Here is a 27,373-nt window from a genome sequence, read left to right as displayed (position 1 = left end):
CTGTATCAATGTTACAACTAGTTTCTTAAGGTTATTATAGCCAGGCATGGTAGTGGAGATAAGCTCTCACCATCTATTAAATGATTTCAACGGTGTGCTTCTCAGATAGCCTCCGACGGCCAAGTCCGGCTCCTGACTTTCACGTGTGCCCAGTTGGAACCATTTCTACTGATGGGAGAGGGGCAAAGGCGGGTTGCTGGCGCCTTAATACCAGGAGCTTTGGGCAGATGGGGCTCATCAGCCGTAGTTGGCAGTTCAGCTAGGAGAAGGAAGTCTGATCTCAATCCTCCGTTGCCTTGCGGCTATATCCGCTCATGAGGAAGACTTCAGGAGCAAGTCCCTAAGTCCTATGTTGAGTTCAACACTGACTGGCAGCTCCCGCAATGCTGCTGTTGCTAAATTATATCGGTCTCTGCCATTCCTTTGGGTTCACCAGATGCACAGAGAGGGGAGCTTGCTGCACGGACAACAGCTTACTCTCCATATCATACTGCCCTGGCTTGCTTAACGTGTAGGCAGTTGAGACACCATGTCCAAGGCTAACCCCAACCAATGGAGTGTCTCAAATGTTACAATGACTCTTACACCCGTCAGTAACCAAACTCCAATTTTCTTGCCCTTTGTTATTTCTTAGCTTGAACTAAAGTGATTCTATTCTGCATCATGATCTCAAACCAAGATCATTCTCATCATTCTCTTCCTTACTAACAGGGCTACACCACCCCTCTTTCCCTAATTGTCTGCTCTTCTTGCATGTTAGGTACACTGGAATATTTTTTTCCCAGTTTTGGTTGCCCTGTACCCACACCTGTGTAACCACTATCAGTGCACTAATTCATACGCATTCAAATGATGTGAATATTCTGATGGAATGCCTTCATTAGGTGATTCTATCATATCTATCACAGCACAAAAAACAGACCCTTCCACCCATCTGCTCCATGTTGTTGACTCTGACATCCCTGTTGCTTAAATTTATTTTTGCGGCTATTTTACTTTCGACTGTTCTTAACTTTCTTTCCATTTTATCACTCTCTTTCCTCAATTCCTTTTCAGATCCCAAATCCTTGCCAAGCTACTTGAAACCATGCTCCAGACCAGCAGTGAAACACACCTCCCCTTTCCAAACATTGCCCACATTTCAGGGTGATCAATCCCACCCACCTTCCACCTGACCTACTGGTGAGTCAGCGTCAGTGAGGGGAAATACCCCATCATTGTCTGACTTTGCTAAAGAAATTTGGCAGTAAAACACGTCTTCTTGGCTATGAAAGGTTGTAGGGACCGAGCCTATGAAATGAACTACTGGAATTCATCTCTACTGCCATTCCTTGTGAAGGAAACCTGCTCAGGCAAACAGCTCAATGGTTTTTCCACATTATTTAATTTAAAGTTGAATTTAACTGAAAATTTTTCTTAATTTCCACTTCCTTTGTTGCGTCTGTTAAGAAAAAATTCAGGGCTAAAGAATCTCTATTATACCAACAGTTAACACGATGAAACTTGTTAAACAGTGGGCCGAAACCGGTTATGAAATGCCAGCAGTTCTGTAATGAACAGCTGGTGATTTCACTCACAAACCCAACAAACGTCATTGCTGTTAGCAAGGAAGTTTCGCCACCATGACCCTGCAGTGAATGAAGGAATGGTGATTCTTTCCCAGGACAGGATGGTGTGTGACTTGAAGGGGAACCTGCAGGTGGTGGCGTTCCACCACACTGGCTGCACTTGTCCACCGTGTCGGGGAAGATTTGAAATTACCTGGATAAGTTCCTGCAAGACTTTAAATAGATAGTTGAGCTTTTGGCTGTATCCCACCATACATAAAAGGTTTTAAAAATTATTTTCGGGGTGTGGATTTTAATATCAATCCCTAGCTGTCCCTTGAGAAGATGTCCAAGATTGATCATGCCAGAGTCTATGGTAGTCTGTGGAACAAAAACAGTACGAAAGTTCAATACCAGGGCACAACACACAAACTCTGCCATATCACATTTACAGTGAATATTTGTCCAACTTTTGTTCCAAGCTCTCTTTGGTTTTGCTGTTGGTGTTACAGAGGTTATCTTATTCCTACTCTGAGATCAGATTTCAGTCAGATGTGTTCTTTGGGGATCAGTGGGTTCAGCAAACCATCAGAATGTAGCCCATGTTAAAATGGCACAGGTCAAAAGCCCCAGTAAGGGCCTACCCAATACCCTTGTCCCATCAAGCCTCACAAACTTACCCATTAGTTTAATCTTTCAAAATCCAGTGGTCACTCTGTTACCCGCACCCTTCCTATCGCCTCCGTCCAGAATCCTATATGGAACTGTGAAATGTCCAAAGGATGAGAAGGAACAGTTGAGGAATTATTCCTCGAGTTCTGGGAGTAGTTATCCTTCAGCCTACATCACTTGATCCAGTTGTTATCACCATGTTGCTTGTAGAATCTTGCTGTGCACAGGATGACCACTATCTATGTGACCACACCAAATGGTTTGGGAGATCCCTGAAGTTGCATAAAGCACAGTAGGAAATGTATTTGCAATGGTGTGGATGTTGGGCCCATCAAACTGCCTGTAGTTCCAGACTTGCCCTCTGTCCCTCCCCAATACCTCTCCTCTTCCACTCCGTTCCATTCTGATGCTTGGGGTTATACCTGACCACCTTTGCACCTCTGGGTGTTCCCCAACTTTGCGTGATTATAATGCACGTGTATCAATCGTGTTCAGCTGTGGGTTTCAGGCCTCCAGCCTATGGACATAGTCATTGAGAATAGAAATAGGCCCTTCAGCTGATCTCCTTCAAGGTGCCTATTTGAGTTAGTCCCATTTTCCTTTTTGGCTCATATACCTCTACACCTTTTCCGTCCAAGTACCTATCTAAATGTCCTTTAAATGTTGTAGCCCCCCTCCACCACTTCCTCTGGCAGCTTGTTCCATATACCTGCCACCCTCTGTGTGAAAGAGGATCTCCTCAGCACCCTTTAAATTTTTCTCCTCTCACCTTAAATCTACGTCTTTTACTTTGAAACTCCCCTAATCTGGGGGAAAAGATTGTGACCAAACACTTATCCGTGCCCTTCACGATTTTATAAACCTCTATAAAATCACTCCTCAGCCTCCTCAACTCCAGGGAAGACAACCCCAACCAATCTAAATTATTTTGGGTCTTCTGCACTCCCTTGTACATCTTTCCCACCTCACCCTAAATGATGCCCCAGGGTTTGGACTCCCCCGCCCTAGAGAAATAACTGCTACTGTCCACCTGATGGCTCTCATAATTTTAACCACTTCCTTAAGGTCACCCCTTCATTCCCCAGCGCTCCAAGAAATAAAGAACCAGCCAGGCCAACCTGTCCCTATAAATTAGGCTGTTAGTCCTGGCAACAGCCTTGCAAATATTTTCTGTACCCTTTCCAGCTTAATGTTAAAGGTGTAATGGTCTGACTAACAGGTTCTGCAGTTGTAAGATGACCTCCCAACCCCTGTACTCAGTGCCCTCACTGAGATAAGTGGGCCAAACACATTCACCCACGCTGCAACAAGTGAGAGTTCAGGCACCCTATACATCACCGGCTGCACCTGATCTTATTAAGCACCTCTCCTGATTTTCCATAGTGAGCGGGGAAATCAGTTATGTGCGTCCTAGAGAGGGTACAACACAAGCCTAACATTCCTTTGACTTTGTAAGGTTAAGGGAAGTTTAACTGGGGTGTAGGATGCTTAAAAGATTTAATTGGGTCAAGAGGAACTACAGTACCTATAAAAACTGTTCACTCCCCTTAGAAGTTTTTGAGTTTTATTATTTTACAACATTGAATCACACTGGATTTAATGTGGCTTTTTTTGATGCTGAATAATAGAAAAAGCCTCTTTCACGTCAAAGTGAAAACAGATCCCTACAAAGTGATCTAAATTAATTACAAATATAAAATACAAAGTAATTGATTGTATAAGTATTCACCCCCTTTAATACCACACACCAAATCATCACTGGTGCAGCCAATTGGTTTTAGAAGTCACATAATTAATTAAATTGCAGTCAAGGTGTTTCAATTGATTGTAGTAAAAATACATCTGTATCAAAAACTGAGTGACCGTACAAGAAGGGGACTAGTGAGGGAGGCCACCAACAGACCTATGACAACTCTGGAGGAGTTACAAGCTTCAGTGGCTGAGATGGGAGAAACTGTACATACCAACAACTGTTGCCTGGGTGCTTCACCAGTCACAACTTTATGGGAGAATGGCAAAAAGAAAGCCACTGTTGAGGAAAACTCATACGAAATCTTGGCTAGAGATTGCCAGAGGGCCTGTGGAAGAAGGTTCTATGGTCTGATGAAACCAACATTGAGCTTTTTAGCCATCAGACTAAATGCTATGCTTACTGTAAGCCAAACCCCACACATCATTAAAAACACACCACCCCTACCATGAAACATGGTGGTGGCTGCATCATGCTGTGGGGATGCTTCACTGCAGCAGGCCCTGGAAGGCTTGTGAAGGTAGAGAGTAAAATGAATGCAGCAAAATACAGGGTGATCCGGGAGGAAAATCTGATGAGTCTGCAAGAGAACTGCAACTTGGAAGAAAATCTGCTTTCTAGCAAGGCAATGACCCCAAGCATAAAGCCAAAGCTACACAGGAATAGCTTAAAAACAACAAAGTTAATGTCCTGGAGTGGCCAAGTCAGAGTCCAGACCTCAAACCAATTGAAAATTTGTGGCAGGGCTTGAAAAGGGCTGTTCACTCACAATCCCCATGCAATCCAACAGACCTTGAGCAGTTTCGTAAAGAATGGGGAAAAATTGCAGTGTCCAGATGTGCAAAGCTGATAGAGACCTATCCACACAGACTCAAGACTGCAATTGCTGCCAAAGATGCATCTACTAAATACTGACTTGAAAGGGGTGAACACTTATGCAATCAGTTAGCTTGTGTTTTATAGTTGTAATTAATTTAGATCACTTTGTAGAGATGTTTTCACTTTGACACGAAAGTCTTTTACTGTTGATCAGTGTCAAAAAAAGCCAAATTATATCCACAATAAAACATGAAAACGTCCAAGAGGAGTGAATCCTTTTTATAGGCACTGTAGACTCACTGATTAGTGACTCCACTTGTGGGAATAATAAAGTGATGGACCAGCCACTCAGTGACATCACTAGTGATCCAGACCTTGTCCCAGGAAGCTGTCAAGTTTGGAGGCTATTTGGTGGACCAGAAGTCTTTCATTTGTAGATGTGATGGGATATTTTAAGTATTACAGAATAGAGGCAGGTCGATGTAGATATACGAACTGTTGTTAATGCTGCAAGTGTAAGTAGAAACACCGAATACAAGAGAGCATCATTGCAAACTGAGTGTGCAACAACTGTACGTTACTTTAAATGGACACCATGTTCTGGGTTTAACATTGCATAGATGACTTTAATCAACGATTATCAGATAAAGATCAATGATTTGACAAAACTGATGCAATTGTCCATTGCCCAATACCCATCTTCCTCATGACTGAAGGCCAACATTTGGTGATCTGCTCCTATGGGAATGAGACCCATTGGTGATGAAAGACTGGCAGAATATTTCCAGTGCAGGATGGTATACATCTGTTGGTCGTGGTGTTCCCCTTCACCTGCTGCCCCTGCCCTGCCCCAGAAGTCTGGGAGGTTTTGTCAGAACAGCCTGGGCAAGTACCATTATTGGTGCTGGTATTTACCAATTAATGAACAACCCTCTTTCAACATAAAACTCTCTGAGGACACTTAACATCTGCAATGCACGAAGACGAGGAAAATAGGGTACTGAGAGTTCAAAGGGTTCTAGAGCTGGAGGAGATCACAGAGGTGGGGAGAGGAGAGGACATCGAGCTCTACAAATGGCTGGGGCAATGGATAGAGTTCATGGTAGGGCACAGACAAAAATGAAAATGACTTCATATGTAAAGGAGAAAAAGGTGAGAAGTCAGTCAGCAGACTACTCGAATGGTTCCCTAAAACCTAAACAGAAATAAAGGTCAATCTGTTCCTGTGTTCATTAGAAATTGGTGGTGGATTGAGTTTTTGTTCAGTCCATCCTCACAGGATGCCTATCAGATCAATGCCAGCTCTTCAAGCAATCCGTGTAGTCTCTCTCCCTAACATATCCTTAACACCTTTCAAATATTTCTGTTCTCACAACAGTAAAGGCCAGTTAAGCCTATACTAGCTCCTAGAAAATTCCAATTTCCCTCCTATTGTTTTCCCTGTAATTAATTCTCTCTCATAGCCCCATCAATTCCCTATCACCTACCTGCACTAGGAAGTAACTTACAGCAGGTACATCAACCTATCTGCTCGTCTTTGGGACTTGGGAGGAAACGCAGAGCACCCGGGGAAGCTCATGTCACAGGGAGAACGTGCAAACTCCACAGAGATAGAATCAGAGGGCAGGATTGAACCCGGATCATTGGAGTGGTGAGGGAGCAACACTACCTGCTGCACCACTGCTCTGCTCTTCAAATATTTACGAAATTGAACCTGTTTCCACCCTCTCAGGATAAAGACATTTGCCTCTCCCTTCTGGTCCTCCCTCTCATCAATCACTCCTTAGCTTCTGTGTTTCTCCCTCTCCCTCCATCTCTCTCAACAGCTTCTCCTCATTTATTAACAGCAAACTGTTTCACAGTTGACCATCAACATCACATCTCTTGACCTCCTCTGCTCTGAGGAGAACAACCCATCTTCTCCAGTCTCTCCAAGTAACATCACTGTCCTATTGTGGGATTCAATGTCAGACAATTGCATAAACACAGGAGCTTCTGATACTCTGTAACTATCTTAACTCCTTCAATATTCTATCTAAACTACCAATCACTCAATCAGATTACCACAAGCTTTAGGGAAACCACAAACCCTCATAGATGAGTTTGTTTACAAACACACTCTTCCCCAGATTTACCTTCTCAGTGACCCCTGAATTTAAACGGTGGCAGCGCAGTGTCCTTGTCTCCTCAAACAAGATTTTGTTTATTTGTCCAAATATCTCTTTCTGTAGCCCCTGCCAAACATTGCAAAATAATATTCCCGTGATGTTTTACCAGGGTAAAGGAGCTTTATAAACACTAATTAATGTCACAGCAACTTCAACTAAACAACCAGTCACTGTGTCACACAGCAAAGAAACAGGCCCTTCAGCCCATCGCCTGTGCCGACCATCAACTACCCACTCACACCCAGCCTATTTTACTCTTCCATACTCCCACCAACAACCCCAGATTCTGCCCCTCACTCACACACTAGGGGCAAGTTACCACACCCAATTAACCTACCAACCCATGCTGAAGGAAACTGGAGCCCTCGCGCGCAGGGTCGAGGAGGTGGCCACCTTGTGAACGACAATGCTCGCGTGAATGACTGAGCCCAACATGTAGAAGGATGCAATGACCCGCAGCAGGGGTGGTGGCTGTCGCTAGGCGTCCACACCTCCAGAAGACAACATGAAGTAAACTTTACACGTGACAGCTTGCAGCAAATATAAATAAATACAGTTAACAAAAATATCTCTTATATAATAAATTAAACTGTGCTCCACAGAGGGAGAGGGACTGCTTCAGCTGATGACGGGCTCATGCTCAGTAGCTTACTGACTTCTTGGCCACAATTAGAGTGTTCTTCATGAGCATTGCTACGGTCATCGGGCCCACTCCACCAGGCACAGGGGTGACGTAACTGGCCTTCTTCTTGATCTCTGCAAGGAGGACACAACACCTTTACTGTTTCAAAGAGCAGCAATTGATTGGAAAGACACCACAGGTCAAACAGATTCTCCTTACGGGCAAAAGAAACTGCAGGGCTGGAATCTGGAGAGAAGAAGCTGCTGGGGGAACTCAATGGGTTGAGCAGTATCTGTTTGGCGGGGGGGGGGAGGGGGAGGGGGAAGAATTGTCGACACTTTGGGCCAAAACCTTGCACCAGGACCAAAAGTGGAGAGGGGAGGAGGGGAGTACGAAGAGGTGAGAGGGAGGGGTGCAACAGAGGCCCGAGGTAATTGGTGAACTGAGGAGAGGTGAGAAGTGACGGGTAGGCTGCACAAGGCAGGGGAGGGGTGGGATGGGATGGGAGTTAAGAGATAGGGGCAGGTGGACAATAGATGCAGGCAGACAAAGCGGAAGCATTGGAAAGGGTACAGAGGAGATTTACCAGGATGCTGCCTGGTTTAGAGAGTATGCATTACGATCAGAGATTAAGGGAGCTAGGGCTTTACTCTTTGGAGAGAAGGAGGGTAAGAGGAGACATGATAGAGGTGTACAAGATAATAAGAGGAATAGATAGAGTGGATAGCCAGCGCCTCTTCCCCAGGGCACCACTGCTCAATACAAGAGGACATGGCTTTAAGGTAAGGGGTGGGAAGTTCAAGGGAGATATTAGAGGAAGGTTTTTTACTCAGAGAGTGGTTGGTGTGTGGAATACACTGCCTGAGTCAGTGGTGGAGGCAGATACACTCGTGAAGTTTAAGAGACTACTAGACAGGTATATGGAGGAATCTAAGGTGGAGGCTTATATGGGAGGCAGGGTTTGAGGGTTGGCACAACATTGTGGGCCGAAGGACCTGTACTGTGCTGTACTATTCTATGTTCTATGTTCTAAAAGAACAATGAAAGGCAGAGGCAGCGACACTCACTAAATGCTGGAGGTACTCAGCAGGTCAGGCAGCATCTATGGAGAGGAATAAACAGTCGATGTTTCAGACAGAGAACCTTCATCAGGGTGGAGCGGGTAGGGAAATGGGAGGATGGAGGTTGGAGACAGCTGCTAGAGACAGATAACCAGGAACACAGAGCACTACAGGCACCTCAGCCTCCACATGAAGGGTCTCAACACACAATGGTGACTCCTCATTTCTACTGCTCATTTCCATTTCTTTAGAGATACAGCATAGTAACAGGCTTTTCTGGCCCAATGGGCTGGGCCACCCAACTACACCCATGTAGCCAATTAACCCACTAACCTGCATGTCTTAAGAGTGTGTAAGGAAAACAAAGCACCCAAAAGAATCCCATACGGCAACAGGGAGAATGTACAAACTCCTTACAGCCAGGTCACTGCATTACACGAATCGCTATGCTACTGTGTCACCCACCATCTTACCTGCTGAGTTCCCCAAGGATCTTGCCTTTTGCATCATTTTTACAGACGTCCGTAACTCAATTTTGTCCATAAATTGGAAAACACACAAAAATAACTCGATATATTTGCCATACCTCCACAGTTGTGTAATGGATGGAATTAAAAACACATTATGCTCACAATAAAGATCAATTTTAAAAAACAGCTGAAAGAGGAAACCAGTGCTTTTGTTAGTAGGAACAAACGTATGTACAGTACACAGACATCCCACCCCGCAAAAACTCATTTCAGGGAGGTAGCACCACCACACCCGCCCCCCGCAACCCCATATCCCTCCCGCCCGGTCGACCTCCAAATGTGTACAGGACATTTGATTATGAAAGAACACAACAATTTATTTGATTATATATATATATATATATATATACACACACACACACACACACACACACACACACATATCTATATCCCTTGTTGAGTATTTTGTTGGCAGTCTCAATGCTAATAGCTAAATGCTAATGCAAATAGCTTTTCTATTTCTTTTGCAAACTTTCCTTGTACTGTGATGTGGCTTGCTTGGCAGATTTGAGCACTTTGTCAGAAGTCTCAACCTCATAGCAGTCTGTGTCAATGAATTTGTTAATTTTGCAAGACATCAGATTCACAAGTGTTTTGTGAGACAGCTGACTTCTGAATTCTGTCTTAATGTGATGCACCATGCTGAATGCCCTTTCTACATCACAATTAGCATTTGGTATCATTATTTTTGACCCCTATGAGGCAGGGGTACACTTTAGGGGTGAAGTACGTTTTATATTTTCTTTTTTTGGAACACTCTGCCATGGCCCTGAAGGACACTAAACTGAACAGATGGACAATGAAAGAGAGAGAGAGGTCGACTGTAAAGCGCATCCACAGGGAAAACTGATAGGTCTACTTAGCACAAAGAGAGACCAATCAGGATGCTCTCTCTGTCACTCTCTCACTACGTCTGTCTCTCTCTCTCTCTCCTTCCCTCTTCCTCTCAAAAAAAACGATTTCCAGGATATTGTATATAATCTGCGGGCGTCAGGGAGCCACTATCAATATGCGGGGGACTCCCGGAACTTCCAGAAGAGGTGGGATGTCTTGAGTACATGCAGCAATGAATTTAGTATTTTGCAAAACTTGTTTGTATAGTGGAGCAGAAAGTTTGTGAACTTGTAGAATTTTCTCTATTTCTGCATAAATATTACCTAAAATATGATTAGATCTTCATGCAAGTCCTAAAACTAGATAAAGAGAACCCAATTAAAAAAATAACACAAAAACATTATACTTGTTCATTTATTTATGGAGAAGAATGATCCAATGTTACATGTATTTGTTGGAAAAAGAATGTGAACCTTTGCTTTCAGTAACTGGTGTGATCCCCTTGTACAGCAATAACTTCAACCAGACATTTCCAGTAACTGTTGATCAATCCTGCACATCGGCTTGCAGGAATTTTAGCCCATTCCTCTTTACAAAACTGCTTCAACTCTGGATGTTGGTGGGCTTCCTTGTATGAACTGCCTGCTTTAGGTCCTTCCACAACATTTCTACAGGATTAAGGTCAGAACTTTGACTCAGCCTTTCCAAAACACAAATTGTCTTCTTTTTAAACCATTCTGTTGTTGATTTACTCTTGACTTTCGCATCCTTGTCTTGTTGCATTATCCAACTTATATTAAGCTTCAAGTGACAGGCTGTTACTCTGACATTCTCCAATAAAATATCTTGATACAATTTTGAATTCATTGTTCCCTCAACGATTGCAAGCTGTCCAGGCCCTGAGGCAGCAAAGCAGCCCCAAACCATGATGCTCCTTCAACCATGCTTCACAACTGGGATGTGCCCTTCTTCCTCCAAACAGCAATGTGTATTTCTGCCAAAAAGTTCAACTTTAGTCCCATCTGTCCACAGAACATTATCCTAGAAGCATTGTAGAACATCCAGGTAGTCTTTTGCAAACTTAAAACATGCAGCAATTTTTTTTTTGGAGAGCAGTGGTTACCTATGTGGTGCCTTTCCATGAAAACCATTCGTGTGGATACATGAACAGAAACCTTAGCAAGTTCTAGAGATTTCTGGAGATCTATTGCTGTTACCCTTGGGTTCTTTCTCATCTCCTTCAGCATTTTACATTGTGCTCTTGATGTGATCTTTGCAGGATGCCCACTCCTAGGGACAGTAGCAACAGTACTGAGTTTCCTCCATTTGTAGACACTTTCTCTTACTGTGGACTGATGAACACTCAGGTCTTTAGAAGTGCTTCTGTGGCTTTTTCCAGCTTCATGCATCTCCACAATTCTTCTTCTAAGGTCCTCTGAAAGTTGTTTTGAATGAGACATGATGCACATAAACAGATCTTTCTTGAGAAGAGCAGGCTTAGTCAGTAATCTGACTTTGTGTGTCTTTTTTATTGGACAGGGTACCTCTAACCTCATCTCATTGTTTGGAGCACCTGACTCCATATAGCTTTTGTAGAAAGCATTACCCCAGAGCTTCACATACTTTTTCCAACAAAGATATGTAATACTGAATCCTTTTTTTCAATAAATAAATGAGCAAGAATAATGTTTTTCTGTTATTTTTTTAATTGGGTTCTCTGTATCCGGTTTTAGGACTCTCATGAAGATCTGATCACGTTAGGTCATATTTATGCAGAAACAGGGAAAATTCTACAGGGTTCACAAACTTTCTAGTACCACAATATGTAGGGATTACCAAAAGTCAGGTGTTAATAACCTGGGTACAGCCTCTACATAAATATACTGTATTGGCTTTTAATCATATGAGGAAGTTTATTACAATCCTTTAAGACCGTAAGATATAGGAACAGAATGAGGCCATTTGGCCCACTGTCTGCTTGCCATCTTATCAGAGCTGATCCATCTTCCTTCTCAGCCCCAATCTCCTGCCTTCTCCCTGTATACCTTCATGCCCTGACCAATCAAGAATCTATCAACCTCTGCCTTAAATATACATAAAGACTTGTCTCCCACAGCCACCCGTGGCAATGAATTCCACAGATTCACCACTCTCTGGCTAAAGAAATCCCTCCTCATTTCTGTTCTAAAAGGATGCTCATCTATTCTGAGGCTGTCCCCTCTGGTCTTAGACTCTCCCACCATAGGAAACATCCTCTCCACATCCACGCTATCAAGACCTTTCACCCTTCAAAAGGTTTCAATAAGGTCACCCCTCATTCTTCTGAATTCTAGTGAGTAGAGGCCCAGAGCCATGAAACACTCCTCATATGACAAGCCATTCAATCCTAGAATCGTGTTTGAGAACCTCTCCAATGTCAGTACGTTGTTTCTTAGCTAAGGGGCACAAAACTGCTCACAATACTTCAAGTGTATCCAAGTCTCAACATTACATCCATACTTTTATATTCTAAGCACCTCAGATCTAGGACGATCAGTCAGGATGCTGTTCCAGTGCTGTCTGAACCGGGACCATTGATCAAGAGGGGTGCCATGAATTACAGGGAAATGGGAATGATGAATTGGCTCTGGGAGCCAGGATAGACTCAATGGGCCGAGTGGCAGGAGAAAATAACGAAGTTTAAAATGGGGCAAGAATGGAATGCATTCTATTGACTGTTCTCAGAGAGAGGGATAGAACAAGATCATCTTTTAATGAAAGGTTCTATCAAACATTCTTCAAAGTTCAGTAAACACACCCCATTGAAAGTAGTCAGGTCAGTTCTCAGAGTTCAAACAGAGGGCAAGAAGTGTGTGCAAGAACTGCCTTCCCTCCCTCTATCATGTGCTGTTGATGAAATCTATGCCTTTTATAAACCTGAAAAAGCTTCATGAAAGCAAATGACAGTCTGCGCCAAAAAATAAATCAACACAAGATAAAGATCCTGCCGTTGAGAGAGTGATACCGAGTCTGGATATCTGGGAATCTAATCTCTTACTCTGATACACTTAGTATGATCGATGCACACACTGCCTTGAAGTAAACACAAAATACTCTGCAGATGCTGAGGTCAAAGCAACACACACAACATGCTGGAGGCAGCATCTGTGGAAACATTTCCAGCCGAGACCCTTCATCAGGACTGTGGAGGAAGGGGCAGAGGCCCTATAAAGAAGGTGGGGGAGGGTGGGAAGGAGAAGGCTGGTAGGTTCCAGGTGAGAAACCAGTAAGGGGGAAAGATCAAGGGGTGGGGGAGGGGAAGCAGGGAGGTGATGGGCAGGAAAGATGAAGAAGGAAAAGGGGAAAGCACAATGGGTAGTAGAAGGAGGCGGAACCATAAGGGAGGTGGTAGGCAGCTGGGGAAGGGGGCAGAGTGAAATTGGGATAGGGGACAGGAGGTGGAGGGAATTACCGGAAGTTGGAGAATTCTATGTTCATACCAAGGGGCTGGAGACTACCCAGATGGTATATGAGGTGTTGCTCCTCCAACCTGAGTTTGGCCTCATCATGTCCCAGGACAATTAAAGCAAATTAAGAAAGGTACTGGATGATGCCACAGCAGTGTTCAAGGATGGCATTGGAAAACTCAGCCGTATCAAGGGTAAAATACTGTTAAGTGAAAATGCCGCACACAAGTTTTATAAAACCTGTCCGGTTGCTTATACTATCTGTGATAAAGTAGCCAGTGAACTAGATCGCATGGAGGCTGAAGGAATTCTTTCCAAGATTGAGCAGAGCCCATGAGCAATACCAGTGGTCCCAGTAGCCAAGAAGGATGGGTCCGTCAGGATCTGTGGTGATTTTAAGGTCATCTTCAACCCAGTATTGAAAGTAGACCAATGCCCTTTGCCCAGGATAGAGAATTATCTTACCAAACCGTTCGGGGGGAAAGTGGACTTCGCTACGGCCTACATGCAGATGGAGATGGAAGAATAGTCCAAAGATTTTTCTCACTATCAACACTCACAAAGGGCTTTATCACTATAATAGGGTTATTTTTGGAGTGGCATCTACACCTGCAGTTCAGCAGAAAGCTGTGGAACAAGGGCTCCAAGGCTGCCCGACACTCAGTGTTACCTGGATGACATCATTGTTACCTATAAGAATGCAAGGAACATCTCCAAAATCTCAAGACAGCATTAAAAAGATTAGAAAATAATGGGCTCAGAGCACAACACAACAAGTGTGAATTCTTTATACCAAGCATCATTTATTGTGGTCACACCATTGACGTGCAGGAATTAGTACAAGAAATTTTCTAAGAAAATTCAAACAGTGGTGGATGCCCCAAGGCCGAAGGATGCGTCACAGTTGCAGTCCTTTTTGAATTTGTCAATTTCTGCAACAGATTCCTCCCAAAATGACTACTGTGCACCCCCCCCACCGAACTCAATACTACAGATGGAAGACACAGCAATGGACAAAACAGTGTAAGGTGACAAACAGAATGGTGACATCAGACCCTGTACTCACACAGAATGATCCACATTGTCCTGTGAAGCTTGTCATGCACCATTTGGGATGATAACACATCCAGATAAAAGGTATTCAGAGCTGTCAGAACCGCTTCCTGCAGTCCCAGAGTCAAATCCTACAACCACCACGGAGGAGGTCCGAGAACTTGAGATTGTTTCACAGCCACAAGTCTCACCTGCCAAGCAGAGTGACTCCCGCTTGTCAGGAAAGACATCATTCCACAAGAGTAACAAATCCTCCATAGTGATTAAATCTTTAGGCCTGAATGGGACAATATATAGATACTGGAGAGCAATTTGAGTTGAGACACATTATATATTGAGTTGGAGTTTATAACTAAGCAGAGATAAGTCCTGTGCATTTAATATTTCAGCAATATTTGAGTAATATTGTAAGTATATTATCTAATTAAGAATTCTTTGTTTAAGTAATTAATTACAGGATATACCTAACAGTACGTGAATGGCATACATCACCAAGCCACTATGTCATACAAACGTGCCTCATTAAAGTCAAAACAAAACTAAGACATGTTCTCCTAGGCTCCCATCTTTTTCTTGTATTTAGTTTGATGTTCTGGAGTTACAAAACACAACACCTGAAGGATAGGTGAGAATGACTGTGGGGAGAGTGTAGGGGAGCAGTTGAAGTCTCTCTCAAAGAGCTGGCACAGGCATAAACAATGTAGAACTATCCAATCCATCACAGCCCATAGGATAAGTCAAAGATTGTGACAAATCAGCAAATAAGAGAAAGATCGAAACTCTGGCTGAGTGGTGCCACAACAGCTTCTTACTCAATGTCAGCAACACCAAGGAGTTGATTATTAACTTCAGGAGGAGGAAACCTGAGGTCCATGAGCCAGTCCTAATCAGGAAATCAGAAGTGGAAAGGATCAGCAACTTTAAATTCCTCGGTGTTATCCTTTCAGAGGACCCAGCACATAAGTGCAATTACCAAGAAAGCACAGCAGCTCCTCTACTTCCTTAGAAGTTTGCGAATATTCAGCATGACATCTAAAACTTCGACAAACTTCTGTAGATGTGTGGTGGAGAGCATACTGACTGGCTTCAACACAGCCTGGTATGAAAACACCAATACCCTCCCTGATGGTTGAGGGGTAGTAACTGTTCCTGAACCTGATGGTGTGAGTCCTGAGGCTCCTGTACCACCTTCCTGATGGCAGCAGCGAGAAGAGAGGATGACCTGAGTTTGAAGGTCCCTGGTGATAGACGTTGCTTTCCTGTGGCACTCACTGCTCCATGTGGATGTGCTGAATGGTGGGAGGACTCTTCATCTCATGTTCTCAATACTTCTTATTTTTTTTATTTCTTTCTTTTTGTATTTGCACAGTGGCTGGTGTGATCTTTCTCTGATTCTATTATGATTATGCCCACAAGGGTTGTATATGGTGATAATAAATTTACTTTGAACTTTCTTCCATCCATTCCAGCTTCACAGTGTGTTACTTCAGGAAGGGAGCCTGCCACCCTGCCCATTCCCTTTTCTCTCTTAAACCTTCTGGAAGAAGACACAGGAGCTTGAAATTCTAGATGACCAGTCTCAAGAACAGCTTCTTCCCCACTGCTACTGGATTTCTCAACCAATCACACCCTTCCCAGAGGCGCTGTTACATTTTTGCACCCTCTCCCATTATTGTCACTTTAGGATTTTTTTAACTACTGTTCTTGGTGTTGTTTCATATTTATTGTCGCATTTATTATTACCATGTATCCTTTTACTCTGTAAGAATTACATAAGCAAAGTATTTCATTTCACCCTGGTGTACATGAGAATGCACTAATCTGAATCTGATCTTTCTTCACAAGTACAAATAAGCAGCCCAGGGCCGGCTGGTGGCGCAATGACATCAGTGCCAGACCCGGAAGCGGAGGTTCCCGGGTTCGAAACCAGTCGGGTCCGCTCCCGAGTACGCTTTCCGTCTGTGCCGGGTTGAGTGCTGAGATCGCAACTCGACCTTGTAAAATAAAGGGAAAAATACTGCAAAAATGTCTGTGTGAGGAGCGGCGCGCCACACAGTCTCTCTCTCTCTCTCGCTCCGCGCCTTGTGAAAGCCACGATAAAGACATCATCACGGACGCACGCACACGCGGACACACACGCACAGACTCACACGCATGCAGGCGCACGCCAAAAAAAACAAATGAGCAGCCCTCACACATCTCTTGTATATCCTCTCTCCCGTATGCTTGCATGCTTCCCATAGTGCAGTCACCAGAACTGTCCGATTACTCCAGTGTGTTCCCAGTCATCTTGCGTGCAGTCCCAACATCACCTCTCTGCTCACCTATTCTGTGCTTCAGTCTGTCAGGGAGAATATCCCACAGGTCTTCTTACCCACATATGCGCCCACTCTGCACTCTTCAGAAGGCCAATGTCCTCAGCACCTCCAGCATGTTGCACAGTCCTTTGCTTTTTTGGCCCTCTCTGTACAAGTCACCTCACTCGGCTCCACAATGAGTTCTATCTGCCACTTTCCCAACCCAATTAGATCACTGATGGATCCCTGCCAAATTCAGTGCCTCCCACGCCCACCACCAATGATTGCATCATCTGCAAACTCCGTATCCGTGGGCCCTCAGCTCATACTTCTCCTCTCTCTGGGTTCCCCACCATCCATGCCATGTTATCCCCTCACAGGTACCATCGGGCAAGAGGTACAGAAGCCTCACACCACCAAGTTCAGGAAAAGTTACTTCCCTTTGGCCATTCAGTTCTTGAACCAAGCAGTACAGCCCTAATCAGTAAACAAAACTATGATTACTCTGTTCATTTTAATGCAAAGTAATTAGTTCTTTTTCTTTTGTGTTTTTTCTTGTAACAATTGTGTATAATTTTGTTTAGTTTATATTTTCTTCATGAATGCTGTTTATATAGTGCCATTTATCTGTGAAGCTGCTGCAAGCAGGTTTTTCAATGTAGCTGGTCATACATGTACTTGTGTCTATGTCAATTAACTCAATTTTGATTTTTCACTTCTTTACCTTCAAAGTCAGCATCTCCCACCAACTTGGTCTTTCCTGTTACAGGATCCTGTACACGATTGATGCCAACATCTATTACAACTGTTCCCTCCTTGATCATATCAGCAGTAATCAGTTTCGGAATCCCTGGAAGAAAGCAACAATTTATGTATCACTGTAGGGTTTCAGGCAGTGAGTTTCAAAGCAAATCACCTTACGCAGGCAGAAATGGATGACAGGAACCTCCCTCGTAACTTCAGTCGTAAATAAATAAGCTATAAATATCGAGAACATGAGATGAAGAGTCCTTGAAAGTATGCCCATTGGTTGAGGGAAGATTTCGCTGATAGGGCAAATGAAATTATTCTCTTTGGTTCAAGACCCTGATAGTTGAGGGGTAGTAACTGTTCCTGAACCTGGTGGTGTGAGTCCTGAAGCTCTTGTACCTTCTACCTGATGGCAGCAGTCAGGAGAGAGCATGTTCTGGGCATGGGGGTCCTGGAACATGAATGCTGCTTTCCTATAACAACATTTCATATACAGTGCCAATTAAAAGTATTCACCCCACCCCCTTGGAAGTTTTCCTGTTTTATTTGTTTTACAACATTGAATCACAGTGGATCTAATTGGCCTTTTTTTGATATTGATCAACAGAAAAAGACTCGTGTCAAAGTGAAAATAGATCTCTACAAAGTGATCTAAATGAATTACAAATATAAAACATAAAATAATCGATTGTATAAGAAGTCACCCACTTCAAGTAAATATTTAGTAAAATCACCTTTGGCAGCAATTACAGCTTTGAGTCTGTGGATAGGTCTCTATCAGCTTTGCACATCTGGACACTGCAATTTTCCCCCATCCTTTTTTACAAAACTTCTCAAGCTCTGTCAGATTGCATGAGGATAAAGAGTGAACAGCCCTTTTCAAGTCCAACCACAAATTCTCAATTGGATTGAGGTTTAGACTTTGACGGCCACTCCAGGACATAAACCTTGTTGTTTTTAAGCAATTCCTGTATATGGAAGGCTTTATGCTTGGGGGTCATTGTTTTGCTGAAAAACAAATCTTCTCCTGAGTCACAGTTCTTTTGTAGACTACACCAGGTTTTCCTCCAGGATGTCCCTGTATTTTGCTGCATTCATTTTACCCTCAATCTACACAAGCCTTTCAGGGCCTGCCACAGTGAAGCAACCCCACAGCATGATGCAGCCACCTCCATGCTTCACAGTAGGGATGGTGTGTTTTTGATGGTGCGTGGGGTGTGGCTTATGCCAACCATAGTGTTTAGTCTGATGGCCAAAAAGCTCAATTTTGGTTTCATCAGACCATAGGACCTTCTTCCAGCTGACCTCAAGAGTCTCCCACATGCCTTCTGGCAAACTCTAGTGGCGATTTCATGTGAATTGTTTTAAACAGAAGCTTTCTTTTTGTCATTCTCCCATAAAGCTGCGACTGGTGAAGCACTCAGTCAACAGTTGTTGTATGCACAGTCTCTTCCGTCTCAGTAACTGAAGCTTGTAACTCTTCCTGAGTTGTCACAGGACTCTTGGTGGCCTCCCTCACTAGTCCTATTCTTGCACAGCCCCTCAGTGTTTGGGGACGGCCTGCTCTATACAGATTTACAGCTGTGCCATATTCTTTCCATTTCTTGATAATTGAATTAACTGTACTCCAAGGGATATTCAGTGACGTGGAAATTTTCTTGTATCCATCTCCTGAACTGTGCTTTTCAATAACCTTTTCAGGGAGTTGCCTGTAGTGTTCTTTTGTCTTCATGGTGTAGTTTTTGCCAGGATACTGACAGACAGGCAGTTGAACCTTCCAGACACAGGTATATTTTACTACAATCAATTGAAACACCTTGACTGCACACAAGTGATCTCCATTTAACTAATTATGTGACTTCTAAAACCAATTGGCTGCACCAGTGATGATTTTGGTGTGTCATTTTAAAGAGGGTGAATACCTATGCAATCAATTATTTTGTGTTTTATACTTGTAATTAATTTAGTTCTCTTTGTAGAGATCTGTTTTCACTTTGACACAAAACAGTCTTTTTTTGTTGATCAATGGCAAAAAAGCCAAATTAAATCCACCATGATTCCAACAGCGTTCTGAGAGGCAGGACTGCGCAGGTGTGTGACGTCGGGCTGTGCAGTGCGGCAGATTTAAAAGGAACAGAGCCTCATAGAGCGGGCAGCGTAGTTTGCGGGCTGCGGAGTGAGCCGGGAGCAGAGTGAAGACTTAAGGGCTTCGGCTCAACGGGCTTAGGCAGAAACAGGCGAGGAAGGTTTGGCATTCATTTTCTGTTGTTATTTGAGGAGGGGGGCAGTATGAGTGTGAGGGCAGTTTGCTGTTCTCGGTGTCGGATGTGGGAGGCCCTGGAGTCTCCAAGCCTCCCGGACGTCTACATCTGCGCCAAGTGCATCGTGATGCAGCTCCTAAGGGACCGCGTTACGGAACTGGAGCTGCAGCTCGATGACCTTCGTCTGGTCAGGGAGAGTGAGGAGATGATAGAGAGGAGTTGCAGGCAGGTGGTCACGCCGGGGCCACGGGAGGCAGACAAGTGGGTCACAGTTAGGAGGGGGAAGGGGAAAAGTCAGGTAATAGGGAGTACCCCGGTGGCTGTGCCCCTTAACAACAGGTACTCCTGTTTGAGTACTGTTGGGGGGGACAGCTTACCCGGGGGAAGCGACAGTGGCCGTGCTTCCGGCACAGAGTCTGGCCCTGTAGCTCAGAAGGGTAAGGCAAGGAAGAGGAGGGCAGTTGTGATAGGGAACTCGATAGTAAGGGGGTCAGATGGGCGATTCTGTGGATGCAGTCCAGAGACCCGGATGGTAGTTTGCCTCCCTGGTGCCAGGGTCCAGGATATTTCTGATCGTGTCCAAGATATCCTGAAGTGGGAGGGTGAGGAGCCAGAGGTCGTGGTACATATAGGTACCAATGACATAGGTAGGAAAAGGGATGAGGTCCTGAAAGGAGAATATAGGGAGTTAGGAAGTTAGTTGAGAAAAAGGACCGCAAAGGTAGTAATCTCGGGATTACTGCCTGTGCCACGCGACAGTGAGAGTAGGAATGCGATGAGGTGGAGGATAAATGTGTGGCTGAGGGATTGGAGCAGGGGGCAGGGATTCAAGTTTTTGGATCATTGGGACCTCTTTTGGCGCAGGCGTGACCTGTACAAAAAGGACGGGTTACACTTGAATCCTAGGGGGACCAATATCCTGGCAGGGAGATTAGCGGGGGCTACTGAGGTGACTTTAAACTAGAATGGTTGGGGGGTGGGGATCAAATTAAAGAGGCTAGGCGTGAGGAGGTTAGTTCACAACAGGGGGATGGGAACCAGTGCAGAGAGACAGAGGGGTGTAAAGTGAGGGTAGAAGCAAAAAGTACTATGAAGAAAAGTAAAAGTGGCAGGCCGACAAATCCAGGGCAAGCATTAAAAAGGGCCACTTTTCAGCATAAGGGCAAAGAGAGTTGTAAAAGAGCGCCTGAAGGCTTTGTGTGTCAATGCAAGGAGCATTCGTAATAAGGTGGATGAATTGAAAGTGCAGATTGTTATTAATGATTATGATATAGTTGGGATCACAGACATGGCTCCAGGGTGACCAGGGATGGGAGCTCAACGTTCAGGGATATTCAATATTCAGGAGGGATAGACATGAAGGAAGGGGAGGTGGGGTGGCGTTGCTGGTTAAAGAAGAGATTAACGCAATAGAAAGGAAGGACATAAGCCGGGAAGATGTGGAATCGATCTGGGTAGAGCTGCGTAACACTAAGGGGCAGAAGACGCTGGTGGGAGTTGTGTACAGGCCACCTAACAGTAGTAGTGAGGTCGGAGATGGTATTAAACAGGAAATTAGAAATGTGTGCAATAAAGGAACAGCAGTTATAATGGGTGACTTCAATCTACATGTAGATTGGGTGAACCAAATTGGTAAAGGTGCTGAGGAAGAGGATTTCTTGGAATGTATGCGGGATGGTTTTTTGAACCAACATGTCGAGGAACCAACTAGAGAGCAGGCTATTCTGGACTGGGTTTTGAGCAATGAGGAAGAGTTAATTAGCAATCTTGTCATGAGAGGCCCCTTGGGTAAGAGTGACCATAATATGGTGGAATTCTTCATTAAGATGGAGAGTGACAGAGTTAATTCAGAAACAAAGGTTCCGAACTTAAAGAGGGGTAACTTTGAAGGTATGAGATGTGAATTAGCTAAGATAGACTGGCAAATGACACTGAAAGGATTGACGGTGGATATGCAATGGCAAGCATTTAAAGGTTGCATGGATGAACTACAACAATTGTTCATCCCAGTTTGGCAAAAGAATAAATCAAGGAAGGTAGTGCACCTGTGGCTGACAAGAGAAATTAGGGATAGTATCAATTCCAAAGAAGAAGCATACAAATTAGCCAGAGAAAGTGGCTCACCTGAGGACTGGGAGAAATTCAGAGGTCAGCAGAGGAGGACAAAGGGCTTAATTAGGAAGGGGAAAAAAGATTATGAGAGAAAACTGGCAGGGAACATAAAAACAGACTGTAAAAGCTTTTATAGATATGTAAAAAGGAAAAGACTGGTAAAGACAAATGTAGGTCCCCTGCAGACAGAAACAGGTGAATTGATTATGGGGAGCAAGGACATGGCAGACCAATTGAATAATTACTTTGGTTCTGTCTTCACTAAGGAGGACATAAATAATCTTCCAGAAATAGTAGGGGACAGAGGGTCCAGTGAGATGGAGGAACTGAGCGAAATACATGTTAGTAGGGAAGTGGCGTTAGGTAAATTGAAGGGATTGAAGGCAGATAAATCCCCAGGGCCAGATGGTCTGCATCCTAGAGTGCTTAAGGAAGTAGCCCAAGAAATAGTGGATGCATTAGTGATAATTTTTCAAAACTCGTTAGATTCTGGACTAGTTCCTGAGGATTGGAGGGTGGCTAATGTAACTCCACTTTTTAAAAAAGGAGGGAGAGAGAAACCGGGGAATTACAGACCGGTTAGCCTAACGTCGGTGGTGGGGAAACTGCTGGAGTCAGTTATCAAGGATGTGATAACAGCACATTTGGAAAGCGGTGAAATGATCGGACAAAGTCAGCATGGATTTGTGAAAGGAAAATCATGTCTGACGAATCTCATAGAATTTTTTGAGGATGTAACTAGTAGAGTGGATAGGGGAGAACCAGTGGATGTGGTATATTTGGATTTTCAAAAGGCTTTTGACAAGGTCCCACACAAGAGATTAGTGTGCAAACTTAAAGCACACGGTATTGGGGGTAAGGTATTGGTGTGGGTGGAGAATTGGTTAGCAGACAGGAAGCAAAGAGTGGGAATAAACGGGACCTTTTCAGAATGGCAGGCAGTGACTAGTGGGGTACCGCAAGACTCAGTGCTGGGACCCCAGTTGTTTACAATATATATTAATGACTTGGACGAGGGAATTAAGTGCAGCATCTCCAAGTTTGCGGATGACACGAAGCTGGGTGGCAGTGTTAGCTGTGAGGAGGATGCTAAGAGGATGCAGGGTGACTTGGATAGGCTGGGTGAGTGGGCAAATTCATGGCAGATGCAATTTAATGTGGATAAATGTGAAGTTATCCACTTTGGTGGCAAAAATAGGAAAACAGATTATTATCTGAATGGTGGCCGATTAGGAAAAGGGGAGGTGCAACAAGACCTGGGTGTCATTATACACTAGTCATTGAAAGTGGGCATGCAGGTACAGCAGGCGGTGAAAAAGACGAATGGTATGCTGGCATTTATAGCGAGGGGATTCGAGTACAGGAGCAGGGAGGTACTACTGCAGTTGTACAAGGCCTTGGTGAGACCACACCTGGAGTATTGTGTGCAGTTTTGGTCCTCTAATCTGAGGAAAGACATCCTTGCCATAGAGGGAGTACAAAGAAGGTTCACCAGATTGATTCCTGGGATGGCAGGACTTTCATATGAAGAAAGACTGGATGAACTGGGCTTGTACTCGTTGGAATTTAGAAGATTGAGGGGGGATCTGATTGAAACGTATAAAATCCTAAAGGGATTGGACAGGCTAGATGCAGGAAGATTGTTCCCGATGTTGGGGAAGTCCAGAATGAGGGGTCACAGTTTGAGGATAAAGGGGAAGCCTTTTAGGACCGAGATTGGGAAAAACTTCTTCACACAGAGAGTGGTGAATCTGTGGAATTCTCTGCCACAGGAAACAGTTGAGGCCAGTTCATTGGCTATATTTAAGAGGGAGTTAGATATGGCCCTTGTGGCTACGGGGATCAGGGGGTATGGAGGGAAGGCTGGGGCGGGGTTCTGAGTTGGATGATCAGCCATGATCATAATAAATGGCAGTGCAGGCTCGAAGGGCCGAATGGACTACTCCTGCACCTATTTTCTATGTTTCTATGTTTCTATGTTAATACTGTAAAACAACAAAACATGAAAACTTCCAAGGGATGAAGACTTTTTATAGGCACTGTAGATGTGCACAGTGGTTGGGAGGGCCTTATTCGTGTTAGAATGGGCCACATCCACTACCTTTTGTCAGATTTTTCATTCAAGGGCATTGGTGTTTCCGTACCAGGCTGTGATACCATCTGGTCAATATACCAGCTACATCACAGCCAGTTAATGAATGAATGGGGCAGTGTAAATTTGGACATATCGCTCTATATGTGAATTAGAAGAAGAGTTGACCATTTGTCTCCCTCAGCCTGCTCCGCATTCATCAAGATCATGGCTCATCCTCTACCTCAACACCCACGTTCTTTAAGTTCCTTTAGTGTACTGATCTTTGTTTTAGTTGAACTCAGCAACAGCCTCCACATTCATAATTCATGATATTATGACTGCAGAAGTTTCTCCTGAAACATCTGCCCTGTATTCTGCTCCTCAGCCAAGGAAGGCAACCCGTCTTGTCTACCTGTCAAGCCCTTTCAGAATTCTGTATGTTCTGATGAGATCTCCTCTCGCTCTTCTAGAGAATATGGCTAGTCGACTCGGTCTCTCCTAATAAAGCAATAAAGCAAACCCCATTCCCCCCTCCCAACACCATGCTGGGAACTAGTCTGGTGAAACTTCACTGCACTCCCTCTGTGGTAGGTACATCTTCCCTAGGGTGAGAAGACCAGAGCTGTACACAATACTCCAGGTGAGATCTCACTAACACCGTGTACAATTTCAGTGACTTTATTCCACAGGGACAAAAGACCTGAGAGTAGTTAATCAAATTATGGAACCATAGAAAAGGTAGACAATCATCAGAGTAGAAATTAAAGTCAAACACTAAAGGATATGCACTTAAAGTGAGAGGGGAGTAAGTTTAAGTGGGATGTGTGAAGCAAGTTTTTGTTACAGAGAATGCTGGATGCCTGTAACATACTGTTGCGGTTAGTGGTGGAAACAGGTATGATAGTTAATGTTTAACAGGCTGTTAGAAAGACACATGAGTATAGTCATACTTTTTGCAGGGATCAGAGGGAAATGGATCACATGTAGGCAGAAGCAGTTTCGTTTATGTCAACATTATGTTCAGTATGAACATGGAGGGACAAATGCCCTGTTCCTGTGCTGTGCAGTTCCACTGTTGTGTGTTGGTGTTAATCCAAACAACGCATTTCACTGTATGTTTCAATGTGCACATGATAAGAAATTCTGCAGATGCTGGAAATCCAGAGCTACACAAAGAAAATGCTGGAAGGACTCAGTGGGCCTAGGCAGCATCTTTAAACAGTCGACGTTTCGGGCCAAGACCCTTCTTCACGATAAATAAATTCATGGCCTGAATCTCACTGCCGCAAACCAACAGATTTTGCGTCATTTAAGTCAGTGATTAATAGACCTGATTCTGAATGCAAGTCTCCTACAGGCGCGTGTTCCATACAACGGGTGAAGGTGGCAAGGGACCAGAGGAAGATGAAGTGAGCAAACTTTCTTACAAGCCACAGACTGGATGGAAGGGATGAGTTGGGAGATGTTACCAGTCACACACAGGATGTCACTGGTCACTTCAATATGGATTATTTTTGTGCTGCCACAGAAACGGGAAGGTGATGTTGTGTGCCAAAGCAACCCACAACAATAAGATTACAGTAAGATCAACCAAGACTTTGTTGAATGACAGAGCAGGCTGAATGGGTTGAATGGCTTATCCCAGCTCCTAATTCACACTGCGCTGAAGACAATGGGCACACACTTAATGTGAGCCACACCCTGTGAAACTGGATCAGTTCACACCAGGTAGCAGTAACACCTTCCACAGTGACAATAAACTTGGCAAAGATCTGTTAACTTGTGGTTCACCACTGGATAGGTCATGGTTTCAACACATCACACATAGCAACAGTGTTTACCAACATTTTAACAAAGTTGAAGATCCCAACAAACTTCATAAAAACAGTGCCAAAACTCTCCTTGTGACTAAATGCTTTGCAAAGTGGTGGGGCGGGGACTCAGAGAGGGTCTTTCTCTAAGGCTTTGAGGCAAGCAGATGGGAGCTGCCCAAAAGACCAAAGCTGGAGGTGCCTAGTGGTGAGACTGAGGTGGGGATGGACACAGGGTCAATCAAGCCAGTGTATTCGAGATATGGATAAGGATTTTTAAACCAAGTTGCAGTCGCTCCACACAGTTTAGATCGGTAAGCAAAGGGGTTTCAAGGGAAATGATATTTCAGAGGCAGTTGCTACAATCAACAGCTTGATTAAGATTGACCAACTTGTATGAACCTTGGTCAAACTACACTCAAAGTATCGCTAACAGTTCTGATCTCTATATCAAAGAAAATCATAGAGACATAGAGAGATACACTATGGAAACAGTTCCTACAGTCCACACAGTCTGTGCTGAATGTGAACTAATCATTTACACTAATCCCATGTCATTTTCCCAACACCCCCACCAACTCCTCCCAGATACTACCCCTCACCTACATGCTGGGGTGGGGGGGCAATTTACAGTGGCCAATTAACCTGTCAGCCCACACACTTTTGGGATGTGGTAGGAAACCGGAGCAGCCTGGGGAAACCTAAGTGGTTAAAGGGAAAACGAGGAAGCTGCACACCAACAGCACCAGAGGTCAGCACTGAACCTGGTCTCTGGTGCTGTGAGGCAGCATTTCTGCTGCAGCCAATAGTACAGCGCAGGAAAAGGCCCTTCAGCCCACGATGTCTGTGCTGAACCTGATGCCAATCCATCGCCCTCCGATTTATGTGCCTGAGTGAATGCCATTGGTGCCTGACTGGACAATGCACATCACTGGTCCCCAGCTTCTACAGAGTAGAGAGTATGCTAACATGCTGCATCACTGCATGGTACGAAAACAGCACTGCAGCAGACAGTATGGCTTTGTAACAGGTAGTCAAAACTGCCCAATGCCACCAACCTACGCATCAACAAGGACGTATATACAGAAAGGTGCCCAGTAGCATCATGAAGGATCCCACCCACACTGCTCACAGACTGTATGTCCCACTCCCATCAGGGACGAGGCTACCAAACATCCATGCCAGGACCACTAGACTCAAAAATAGTCACTTTCCCCAAGCAGTAAGGCTGATCAACACCTCTACCCACTAACCCAACCCACCACCACCACTTTATCATTTCCTGTCAGTCACTCCTAATCCTAGCATCATTTTATCTATATACAATCAATCTATGTATAATCTTATGTTTTTTTATTATGTTCTTTATCTTAGTGTGTTTTCTATATGCTGCACCGGATCAGGAGTAACAATTATTTGGTTGGCCTTTATACTTGTGTACTGGAAATGACATTAAATAATCTTGAGCTTAAACGTTGCGATTGTAGTTGCTTCCATTACCTGCCCTGACAGCAACTTTCAGATACCCTCTGCTCTCTGTGTGGAAGATTTACTTCGCACGTCCCG

General features: G+C 44.2%; 1 protein-coding gene across 4 annotated transcripts in view; it reads right to left on the bottom strand.

The window, feature by feature from the left end:
• Positions 1 to 5,393: 5,393 nt before the first annotated feature.
• The window catches only part of LOC140196765 (bifunctional methylenetetrahydrofolate dehydrogenase/cyclohydrolase, mitochondrial-like), a 67,597-nt gene continuing 45,617 nt past the window's right edge, over positions 5,394 to 27,373 (bottom strand). For 2 of the 4 annotated variants that reach the window (XM_072256512.1, XM_072256509.1), the window contains exons 7-8: positions 17,524 to 17,649; positions 15,396 to 16,496 (exon numbers count right to left, since the gene is read on the bottom strand). In XM_072256512.1, coding sequence (XP_072112613.1) covers positions 16,294 to 16,496; positions 17,524 to 17,649 — 329 coding nt within the window. In that variant the 3' untranslated portion in view covers positions 15,396 to 16,293. The other 2 variants (XM_072256510.1, XM_072256511.1) reach the window with 2 other exon arrangements.

This window comes from Mobula birostris, chromosome 4, assembly GCF_030028105.1.
Source record: "Mobula birostris isolate sMobBir1 chromosome 4, sMobBir1.hap1, whole genome shotgun sequence".
NCBI lineage: Eukaryota > Metazoa > Chordata > Chondrichthyes > Myliobatiformes > Myliobatidae > Mobula > Mobula birostris.
Note: the sequence above shows the minus strand (reverse complement) of the source record. Positions and strands in the feature narration are given on the sequence as shown.